At 44.6% G+C, this 12,168-nt stretch overlaps 1 protein-coding gene across 10 annotated transcripts in view; it reads left to right on the top strand.

Annotated features, from left to right (window-relative positions):
- OSBPL3 (oxysterol binding protein like 3) overlaps positions 1-12,168 on the top strand; it is a 103,767-nt gene that overhangs the window by 45,991 nt on the left and 45,608 nt on the right. For 9 of the 10 annotated variants that reach the window (XM_048511660.1, XM_048511667.1, XM_048511666.1 and 6 more), the window contains exons 3-5: positions 11,203-11,319; positions 11,485-11,538; positions 11,688-11,801. In XM_048511660.1, the coding sequence (XP_048367617.1) occupies positions 11,203-11,319; positions 11,485-11,538; positions 11,688-11,801 (285 nt within the window). Of the gene's footprint in view, positions 1-11,202; positions 11,320-11,484; positions 11,539-11,687; positions 11,802-12,168 lie in introns of those variants that run through there. The other variant, XM_048511670.1, reaches the window with a different exon arrangement.

The following is a 12,168-nucleotide window of genomic DNA, read 5'->3' on the forward strand; positions in this document are numbered from 1 at the left end:
CCGCCTGGCAGCCTACAATTCCTCCGAAATGTCCTGGCTTGCCGCACTTAGTGAGACACTCTGTCTAGGGGACTGTCTCATGGCAGCGGAGAGAGCTGGCTGACTAGAAGGCTGGCTTGATGGGCTTGTGAGCCGATATCCCTCCGGCAAGCTTTGAGCATAGCCGACCCTTCGAGGGGTTCCCTTCAGGCCTGTGTGTCCAGCTGGCGGCACTCAGCGGAGCCGTTCTCCTTGGCAAAGCGCTTAGGAGTTGCTTTCCGGGCCTCCTGGGCTCAACCTGCCTCTTGAGGGGCCCTCCTGGAGCCTGTTCACCGACTCAGCATAGGGCTCCTTTGGGGGCTTCTGCGGATGCTGAAAAACTTTGGGTTGGCTGTCCATTTGGGGACTTTCCAAAAGCTTCTTGAAGTGGCTTATTCAGAGGCGACCGTATGGGGTGTCACCGCAGGGCGCATCTGCGATTGTTGGGGTTACTGAAGGCATTGAAGCCCGTGAAGCTGAGCGGCTGTGTAGAGACGCCGCCCGGGCTGCCCTACTAAAGCATTGCTGGCCGGGAACTTCGCCTCCCAGATCACAAATTGTGCAGGGGCTCAGGGAGCATGCGGAAGGTGGTCTTCTTCCAGTCAGTCTGGAACCATTAAGTGATTCCCTCGCTGACCAGCCTCTAGCATGCCTCTCACACATGGGGCTGGTGACTCCCTATCGTCCTTACCGCTGCCGGAGCTCCAGTGAGGGATATGTTGTAGCTTAAAGGCGTTACTCGATTTACAGCCCGCCGAATGACGCCACCCTCCCCTGGCAATTTATCTGTGAAATGGACGGGAGGCACAATGCAAGAATCTCGGCATCGCTCTTCCGTCAGGGGTTTTCTTTCTTCTGCAGATCATTAGCTATCTACCGTTCTCGCGAGCTTCAAGGAAACCAGCTACGTTGGCTACGATGGCGCTTGGACCGGAGGTGCAGTGGCCGGAGAAAATGAAGGCGAAGTAGGGAGGCTGACTGAGCGGCAGGAGAGTTTGAATTGGGTGAGGCGAGCTTAGGGCAGAAGGAGGACAGAGGCGTCCAATTTGGTGGATAGAGAAAATTCGGGGTTGAAATTGAAGGGTGAAAGATCGAGAAGGAGGCCTGACCTACAGCAAAGGAGCCCTTAGGTCTGGCAGGCTGATGGCGACATTAACATTGTCTCAATCGCCAGTAAAGTATGGCATTGTCGGCGAGGCTCTGTCGCGAGAGTCGCTCGATGTTTCTCCCAGTCCTTAAGATTCAATGTCCCCCCCCCTCTGGGTACCATGGACACTCGAACTTCAATCTCCTCAACCAATTTCGCGAAGCTCCCTTCTCTTTCACGGGGACCCTTGCAGCATTTAAGCTAACGCTTTCAGTTCGTCAACGTGCTTGTCATAAGTCTCCTGCTTTGCAAGCTCCCCATACTCACCGGGTGTTCCGTCGGACGAGAAGTGTCCTAGGGCGCAGCGTGTCTCTGGATCGCGCCCGATTCAGAGGACAGGCGATGCCAAACCAGTGGTCCCTGGGTCGCGCCCGATCCAGCCGGACTTCGGTATCGCAGCCCTTCCCGAAGCGGCGCGTGGTTGCAGGCGTGGAGAGGTTCGAGGATTCCGGGTTTTGACACCAACTGACTGGCCGACCACGTGGTCAAGCATAAGAAACGCGAGGCGAGGCAGCTGGAGATAACATCCTGGTGGAGATGCGCCAGCAGCGGAGGCGAGGAGGTCCCGTGGTCCCTAGCGGAGTCTCTAGATCTTCGGTTCCTGGCACCTTTTATTGTTATTCTATCAGCGGTGTAGGGAGTGGGAGGGACGGGGGAGTTCGGAGGAGGCGGAGGTCGGAAGTCATCATGTGATGCATGATCTCATCACAGCTACGTCTTGAGGAGAGAAGCGTGTAAGCGTCTGAGCCTAATCCTCACCTGGGGGCAAGACCATTGTCCCTGCGCCCGGTGATTGAGCCAGGTAGTTCATGACCCGTGACTCATGGGGGGATGAGGAGTGGGGGTGCGGTGCGACCAGCAAGGCCGTAGGTCCGTTGGCGTCCCAACGTTCTACCACGGTGCTGCTGGGTCAGCAGTGCATCACTACACAGAACTTCACGTGTTCTTAGCATCTTGCTCATGCTAGCCTGACGCTGGACTGACTTGGGTATTGCTGTCATAATTCTACATATGATATGTTTTGCCTTCTGCAAAATGTTCATACATTCCTCATTCAAGGTTAGAAGGGAGATTTGGGGCGAGTTCTTGCATTCATTGGGCTTCTGTCTACTGTTTCCTAGAACTTCCTAATGCTGGAGTGCCAGGGTTGGTTTTTAAAGAAAAGCTGTGTCCTTTGCGCTCTGCTTGACATTTTCCGATGTCCTTGGTAGCTGGCTGTTCAGTAATTGCTCCAAGTTACATTTGACATATTTGTACAACATACACTTCAGTGCTTCCTGATACCAATTGTGCAATGCAAGGACAGAATTCACCACGAAGAAATGTAACAGCATGAGTAAGGGTGTTTGAATTTAGTGGGCACTGAGGATCACACTCAGAACTAGAATGTTGGTTCATCCAACTTGCCATTGTTGCCCTGGATTTGCATATTGTTGGTTTCACCAGAAATAATTTAAATGACAGTGGCTTGCGTTCTAGCTGCAAAAGGCACTTCTACCAATGGAAATATGTGTGGGGAGAGGGCTGATTCTCCTCTGCCACGGCAAACTCCCACTTAATACCCGTACTATTTCCAGAGGTCCAGTGATGTAATGAGGCAGGAAACTGCAGTGGTGGATTGAATGATGAAAAAATGTGCTTCCATGAGTCCTAATCCAAACCAATGTTTTATCTTTATCACCATTTTAACTAGAGTATATTTCTGGTAAATTTCAATTATGTCTTTATTATTCACACCCTGTATCTTCCTTGAGTCTGAATGTTTGATATTGCTACTAATTTTGGAAGAAAGTCTAGTTGCCTTTTCTTCTAAAAAATTGAAGATATTTTGTGTCAAAAGTCCAGACCTATGCTTAAAGGAGTATTCTGTTGGCATTCCCTGCTGCCTGCATCACTGGTGAAATGTCCAGGTTTGGACTGAGCCACTGTTCTGGAGTGTAACTGGTTGCCAGGAACAGGTTGAGCCAAGTCACAGCAGTTCTGCCAGCTTTGCAGGAATAACTTGGCTCAGATCCTTCAATAGCAGCAGTGGCGTAGGAGGTTAAGAGCTCGTGTATCTAATCTGGAGGAACCGGGTTTGATTCCCCGCTCTGCTGCCTGAGCTGTGGAGGGTTATCTGGGGAATTCAGATTAGCCTGTACACTCCCACACACGCCAGCTGGGTGACCTTGGGCTAGTCACAGCTTCTTGGAGCTCTCTCAGCCCCACCTACCTCACAGGGTGTTTGTTGTGAGGGGAGAAGGGAAAGGAGATTGTAAGCTCCTTTGAGTCTCCTACAGGAGAGAAAGGGGGGATATAAATCCAAACTCTTCTTCCTCTTCTTCTTACCCAACCCACAAGTGATGAGTGAGTTGATGTCCACTGTCAACACTGATGACTGGGCTTGTTCCTGAGCTATGTAAGTTTGCCACATCTATGAAATGTCCTCTCTTCTTCTTTGCCTTCTCTTTGCTGTTAGTGACAAATTTGAACAGACAGAAGAGAAAGCAATCTGATACAATTTGAGTGGATGATAATAGTAAGAGAGTTCTTTCTGGATGAGATGCCATGGGGCAATTCATGAATGCCCTCTTCTAGAACCAAATTCTGGATATTGTGTACAATTCATTTCTGATTACCTCTGCAGAGCTAATAAGTATAGGAAGGGGTATAGTAGTCCAGAAAACAATAGAACAATTTCTGCAGTAAGAAGCATAAATATTATATTCTTCTTATACAACTGTTACTATGTGTGATTGATTATTCTGGGTTGTATCAAGCTAGCTTTTTTACACGGTCTGTCACAATTCCTCTCCATACTTCAGCTGGCTTCCCACTTGACTTTTTAACATGTAGGTATCTTGCTTACCAGATTGGAGGAAAGTCCCAGACCACAATCAGTCTATCAGCAAGAGTTATAGGGTTCCAGTCCAAAGTAAAAGTCCAAGGTTCAGTGGTATAGTCTAAAATCACAATCCAAAAGTTGTCCAAGGTCAGGTTGGAAAGTTCTGAAATATTAAATATAGTAGGCAACTGGTAGGATCACAATGGCGGGGCTACAAGGGGTTGGGGGAATGCACCTTGCACCAGGCCCACACCAGTGGGTCACGTGGAGGGTGGAAAATCACCCCCACCCCTTCCCCCATGCCCCCCACTGACCAGAGGCGGAGCTACCAGGGGGCAGGGTGTGTGCATTGCACCAGGCGCATGCCTGGGGGGCGTAAAATCCCCCACGGCGCCCCCCGCCCCCCCACACTTACTTTAGTTCAGCCTGAAAGTGGAGGCTGGAAAAAGCAGCCTGTTCACTTGAGGCTAAAAACGGCCTGGTGGGAACTACACTTCCCAGGAGACCTTGTGAGCCCCAAAGGCGGAAAACACAGAGTGCACACCAGGCGCAGTATGGCCCAGCTATGTCTCTACCACTGACCTTAGTTTAAAGGAGCCTGGTGGGAACTATACTTCCTGGTGTACAAAAAGTAACCTAGTGGGAACTACACTTCTCAGGAGACCTTGCAAGCCCAAAGGACTCCTGGGAAGTGTAGTTTCCATCATTCTGCTTATTTTACACCAGGAAGTGTAGTTCCCACCAGGTTGCTTTAAACTAAGGTTAGTGAGGGGAAAGGGGAGAGGGCTGGGCCAGGAGCCATTTTTCCCCATACGCCTCTGTAGGATCATGAGCAGGGTTGTAGACAAATTGATCCCGTACTGGCTACAGCTTCCATGGGGAGTTGCCCTTCAGGTGTTACTGAGTCCCACATTAGGCTTCTGCTCACCAGCTCAGTCAGTTCCTCTATCCATGAGGATAGAGCCCCAGATCCTATGGTGACTTATCCTGTTTCTCCTAGCATTTCTTTAGCAGAGGGAGTGCTTTGGTGTGCTTGTAGGTGGGTTCATGATCGGGTCTCCAGACCTAAGGACCTTACTGGCTCAGGGGACAGTGCCAGTGCTGGATCAGGGTCCCTTCAGGGAGGAACTTGAAAAATTGTTTTATTGGAGGATCTACCAGGGGCTTTGGGGCAGGTCTTCTTTTGAGGATGCCTCTTCCCACACTAATGCAGGGCGGCTCATGACACCAGGTCACATAATTCTCAGCATAGCTCTTTTTGGTGGTCACAGAGGACCTCTCTTTTTTACCTGCAGAAAATCTGGGTGAATCCAACTCATTCTATATAGTAATATGTAGTAAATACAATATTTATTTAACAGTTGAGTAAACGAAGCAAGAATATGCCAGAAGCTAGATTTTCAGAGTTGTTTTTTTAAAAAGCATGATGATCTAGTTGCCACAGGTGGCATCTATTGTGTGGTGCCAAGCAGCAGGTGGCCTGTTGACTTGTCTGCCTCAGGGATATTTCAGCTGTTCTCCTTGAATTGGCAGCTTACTTTTTCTTTATGGAAAGATAAAGAAAAGCCTTTCAGGGTTCTGTACCTTCTTTCAATGAAGTGGCAGTATTCTACCCAATTGAGTACAAAGATATAAACTTGCACCTACCCTTTAGTATTGTAGCCTATAAGTGCAGAGGCCCTGAGGCAACAGATATGCTCTAGACTCTTATTTGTACACTTTGTAGTATTGCCTTGATACAGAATGCAATTAAACAACCTTGAAAAGAGAGTACTACCTGTATCTATATTCAGGATGCTCTGTAGCGATTTCCTGCACTCTTAGGCTCCCCATACCACATCATTTTGGCCAGCAAGCTTGACTACTAGTCCATTTAGGGTTTGGAAATTCCATGAGTCATTTGGCAGTAATTAACTTTTTAAAAAACCTAAAAATGGGCGTACCTGCCAGAGGGACAGGGGGTATCACCTGTCCCTGGGCGCCACCCATCAGGTCACATGGGGGGTACAAAATAGCCCCCCACATACTGAAGCCTGCTGCAGCCCCTCCGGGTGCGACTCAAGTCAAGGGACACTTTGGCAGGCTTGTGGCAGGCTGCTGGCTTGGTGCCGGCTTCTGCCAGCCTCCCCACCTCTATTGGAGGCCAGCCTCTGATAGAGGTGGGGGGCAGCAGCGTGCCACAAGTCCACCAGGCACCCCTGAGTCGAGGGGCACTTCTGTGGGCTTGCAGCAGGCTGCCAGCCCGGCTTTGGCTTCTGCCAGCCTCCCCACCTCTATTGGAGGCAGGCCTCTGACAGAGGTGGGGGGTGGCAGCCTGCTGCAAGCCCACCAGGTGCCCCTCAAGTCGAGGGGCACTTTGGCGGGCTCGCAGCAGGCTGCTGGCCAGGTGCCAGCTTCTGCCTGCCTCCCCACCTCTATCAGAGGCCAGCCTCCAATAAAGGTGGGGGGGGGGCAGCAGCCTGCCGCAGGGAAGGGGCATTCCTGCGCCTGGAGCAGGTGTTCCCCCCGGGCTCCATTTCTCCCCAATACACCTCTGCCTAAAGGTATGGTTTGTAATGAAAAATTCTTGAAAAACCACTTTTGTCCCGGCAATGAACAATTTAGTGCAGTACTGCTATTTTTTTTAATGTATTCAATGGTACTAAGATAATCAGAGGTTTCATACACCAGTCAGTACATATCAGCCTGGATGTTTTAGTTATTATAGGAACTCAACACTGTCTTTTATCTCTCCTTCCAGTGCATAATGCTGTTGCCTTTGTACAGGCAGATGAGCTTTCTTCACGTTACTCATCAAAATAATGACTATGCACCAGATAAGAATGTTACATAAAGAGAAGCTGGAGCATGACATATTATTGTTGGGGAGAAGACTTAATTTTAATGGTTTTAAAATGTGATTTTATCATGTACGTTTTAAATTGCTGTCTGCCTTCATGGCCCTTGTAAGGGTGGAAAGGCAGGATACAAATTTTGCAAATAAATAAAATAAATATTTACATTACTTACCTCCAAGATGGAAATTTAAACGAAAAGCCATCAGCTGCTGAAGAAATGAAACGTCATCTTACCTTTCTGTCATCTTACCATTCTGAACAGGTCCTCAAGTCACATCACTAAGCCTCCTTGATGCTTGTACAAATTTTTTGTGTATTTTGAATCTTGGGAGCAACTTGATTCTCAGAGTGTAGTATGGCTAGTATCAGGGATCTGAAAGTTATATGTGCTGCAAATATAACAAATAAAAAATATGCCAATATGAATTTGCCTACTGTTTTTTAATCTCAAATTAACTTTAATCATACATAATAAATAACTTAATATTTGACCTATAATGTTATTGATCAGAAATCCAACTAATCAAGTGCCAATCATTACACGTTATATATATATATATATATTTCTTTATTGGTTATATTTGTGGTTTTACATATACTGTACCATATCCAGTGGTGGGATCCAAAAAATTTAGTAACAGGTTCCCTCACCAGCCCCCCCCCCTCAGCAAAGGAGGCAGAGGCGTACCTAGGCAAACCTGAGCCCTGGGCAAAACCTGAGTTGGATGCCCCCCCATGGGCAGCCACCCCACCACGATCCCAAAATTTTTTTTGCACCATAGGGATCTTGGAGGCAGTTTCCCCTTTCCTAAAGGGTGCCTGGAGGAGAAAATAGAGTATCATTTTTTCATTTGCCATTATATCTCGTGCTGCAAGATAAGGAAGGGTACAAAAGATTGGAGCTGTGTTATTATTGAATACTCTGGGAGCAGAGAAGGGCTGTAATCTTAAATATATTTTCCTGGGAGGAAGTCCCATTGAATATTGTGGAATTTACTTTGAAATAGATCTTGCTCATACAAAAAAAGTTGAATTTTACGCAACACTAAAAATACTGGGGTATTTTTAAATTTTTCAGTTTTTCATGAAACATAACAATGTAAAAACCAGTTGAATAAACAAAAAAGAATAAACACTGAGAACGAAACTTAACTTAGTCACAATTCTAAATATAAATATGAGGAAAGAACCAGTATAGTTATACAAATGTTCATATTATGTTCAACTGAAGTTCAGTCACAATTGTTATTGTATTCCAAATATTTTTTGCTCAAAAATTATGAACTTTATTGAGTTATGAGTTTCATCTATTCTCCTGCATGAGTATGATGATACTGATGCCTACGCATACTAATAATTGTGTGTGTATATCTGTGTGTGTATAATTTTGCCTTTAGCATCTGTCATATCTTGATATGTGATATAAGCAGACTCTTTCATCACTGTTTTGTCGTAATTTGCTTCAGTAGATGACATTAATGGAGATGTCATAGGACAAATTATTTTCCATGTTATATGCCATATTTTTAAAGTCCATCTCTTATATGATTTTCCTTTAGATCTTTATTTCTTTTTACCATTTTTTCTGTCCACAGTAAAATACTGTGTATAGTAAAAAAAACTGGGGTGTGAGGTTACAGATTCATTTTTTTAAAATATCAAAATTACAATGTCATTTTCTTCTAAATGATAGGGCTAAAATGATAGGGCCCTTCTCTGACAGTGTATCACTCCCAACAGAGCACAGGTATTCAGTCTCATGGATCCCTGCACAAACAGAAACACCTTTTCTTTTGCTCACTTCCCCATAGCCGCTCCTGGGATGGAAATGCTTGTTGTGCTATTTTGACTTGTGACAGACAACCCCCTTCAGAGAGGCCATCTGTCTCCTTGTACATGGCTGATAAGACACCCAGAATCCGAGAGTGCTTCATTCTGCTAGGAATTCTCTGACCCCAGGTACTCTAAAAGAAAGCATTCATGTGATTTAATTTTGTAAAATCCTTTCCAACATTAAATTACTACTTTAAAAAGGAGGAGACAGGTGGCTGAGGGGATTTATCTTTAGTCTTGGAATTTCAGAATCAATCTCTGTGACATACCAAAGCTGGTATCCCTATTTTTGTGATAATTGTATTTATCATCTCATGAAATATGGGTTGCCTTCTTTCCAAATTGATTGCTTTCAAATATACCCTGGCATTTGAACTTGACAGAACTAGAATTCTGCTATTGACAACATTTTGGGGAACAAGTACTTACTGTGAAGAAACAACTTAAAAACACTATGTAAAGTTCACCAAATGCATACGGAATATGTAAACCGCAGTTCCTTATGGGAGAAAGTAATACTTTGAGGCAAAAAATGTAATGACTTCAGAAGTGATTTTCAACACTACACAGCATGTAGGCCTCTAGACATCTGCAAACCAGCAAAGTATATATCTGTGGGATTTATAGTAATCCAACTCAGGTTTATGTGAAACTAAGGAATACAGATTAGTCAAAAATGATTTGTCAATTAATGGACATTCTATCCACTCTGCTTTACCAGAGCTAAGAACTAATCAGTTGGTGGTCTCAGACTTAGCAAAACCTGGAGAGGTCTTATTGGAGAAATGGAAGGCGGGGTACAGCCTGGTTGGAGGTTATTGGCAGCTGATAGCAGTGGTTGTGGCACAATAGAGGAGGACAGTAGAACAGCAGCAGTCTGAGGAGAAGAAGCCTGCAGTCCAGCACTGAGTTGAAAGGAAGACAGAGGGTGGAGAGAGAAGAGCCTGAAGGGGGTCAGCTCAAGGCCAAACTAAATGACACAATGTCTCTGTGTCCATCATAAGTATACGGTGCCAACTCAAAAATTGTGCTTTAACTATTCAAAATTCTGTAGGGGCTGTTACTTCAGAGAACTATAATGTGATGGAATAAGGGGTACTTGAAAATAGCTGGATAGGAGCTCCTTATCCTCCCCAGACCAGTATTAGATTCCCATGGATTCCCAAGTTAAAAACAAACTCAAAGGTTGCCAAATACCTGTGGGAAATTCAGGCACATGGCATCATCTAATTTGGCCCACGGTAATAGTGCCTTGGTATGTTTGTGCAAGGACATGCATTAGGCATGAAGTGTTCTAGAATCTAATCTTTCACTCAGCTTCTAAAATATCAGAAACGACAGCTGGCAGTTTCTGGGGATCGGTGAGAGTCACAGTTAACTTTTGGGTAGCTTGGGCATAGCTAAAGATCCATGGTTATTGGTTTCTTCAGAGCTTGAAGATGAGTAACACACATATTGAATGGGGGTTCACATCTGGGTACCAGTGTGTGTGAACAACATCTTGGGGTATGGGTGAACTGTAAACTAAAAATGAGCAGCCAATGTGATGCAGCAGCAAAAAAGGCTAGTGTAATCTTTGGGTTGTATCAATAGAGGTATAATTTCCAAATTGCAAGATGTAAGTTCCACAGTACACCACATTGCTCAGGTCACAGTTGGAGTGTGTAATTCTGGAGGCCTTACTTCAGAAACGATGTGGACAGCATGGGAAAAAATTCACAGAAGAGCTACAAGGATGATCAGGGTCCTGGAGACCAAGCCTTACAAGGAAAAGCTGAGGGACTTGGGAATGTTTCATCTGGAGAAGAGGAGGTTGGGGGTGGGGAGCAAGATCACTCTCCTGAAGTATTTAAAGGGCTGTTACTTAGAAGAAGGTAAGGAGCTGTTCCTTTTGGTAGCAGAGGATAGGACTCACAATAATGTGTTTAAATTATGGACAGAAAGGTACCAGCTAGTTATTAGAATTTTTTTTCTGGCAGGAGTAGTTCAGTGGTGAAACTGGCTGTCAGGGAAGGTGGTGAGCTCCTCATTGGTGATTTTTGAGCAGCTGCTGAATGAACAATTGTGAAGGATGTTTTAAGATGATTCTGTACTGAGCTGGGGATTGGGCTAGATGGCTTCTAAACCCCCTAACTCTGTGATTCTAGATTTCTAAGATTCTCTCAGAGGCATTGCTATCCCTTTAGTAGATGTATTGCATAAAATTGAGCCTAGGAACATGTGTTTAATGCTTGGTATTCTGTTGATCTGACAGTAAGCCATATTTCTGCAGGGTTTTTTGTTTTGTTTTTGCTGTAAACACATTCCTCAAACACTACAGTTAATCAGTTTGAATGTTGTATTTGATTAAAGGGTGATTTGCTGCTGCTCTTTTATACCAACATAGGTCAAGCCAAGAGTTCAGTGGGGCTGTCAAAGCCAACTTACCTGGGCTGGGAATAGAGGCTGTTAACATGTCTATTTAAAATGTTCTTTTTTGGGACCTCTCCTCTTGTATGGAATAGGGAAGATCAGTCACATATATGTATCTTGTTTCTGAACAGGACAGCTGGGAGATTGTAGAAGGACTACGGGGAGTTGTGAATTACACCCAGGAGCCACAGAAACAAGAAGGCTACCTGCTGAAAAAAAGAAAATGGCCTCTGAAAGGTTGGCACAAGGTCAGAAACAAACATTAATCACAAGTGTTTATTGCCCTTTAAAATTACGTAATTTATTCTTGTGTCCTTGCTAAAAGACTGTATTTTACCGAATCATAGCTCTCATTTTAAAAAAACTGTAACATTTTATGCTTCCTGACTAAAAGACTTGTCTGTATATTACAGAGATGCTTCTATTTGGACAAAGGAATTTTGAAATATGCAAAGAGTCCAGCTGACGTAAGTATCTGGAAGGCATGCTGCTCCAGTGTTTTCATGTGACTTGAGGGATTACTTCAAAAAACAAAAAGAGGTAATCCTAAACTCCTCTTCTGTGGTTCTCTCCTTCCCTTAATTGGAAATAACTGGTTTTAAATGTTTTTTGGCAGATAGACAGAGGGAAGCTGCATGGATGTATAGACGTTGGGCTTTCGGTGATGTCTGTGAAGAAGTCAACAAAATGTATAGATTTGGATACAGAAGAACACATTTATCATTTAAAGGTGATCATATTCAAGTAAATAATGTGTATCCAGCAGCTGCAAAAAAAATAGCATTCTATATGTATTAATTTTTTTGCAGAATCCACTGTTTTCTTAGAATGCAAACGAGTTCTGTCCTCTCTACTGGGAGTTTCTGTTCTGCATTTTGTTAACTGGAAAATACACCTATATCAATTGTATGTTTGAAAGTTATATTGGGTGGCAAATTCGGATTGTTGAGTTCACTGGCATGAGGAGAAAGTTGGAGGGAAACAGGTTAACCTTGTTTTGATGCTACCACATAATAAGTTTTTTATATCTTTGTTACTGATTATTTTATGAATAGAATATTAACTATCTGCCCCTTGACACAGTAGATACTAATATG

The sequence above is a fragment of the Sphaerodactylus townsendi genome, linkage group LG11 (assembly GCF_021028975.2).
Source record: "Sphaerodactylus townsendi isolate TG3544 linkage group LG11, MPM_Stown_v2.3, whole genome shotgun sequence".
NCBI classification, from domain to species: domain Eukaryota; kingdom Metazoa; phylum Chordata; class Lepidosauria; order Squamata; family Sphaerodactylidae; genus Sphaerodactylus; species Sphaerodactylus townsendi.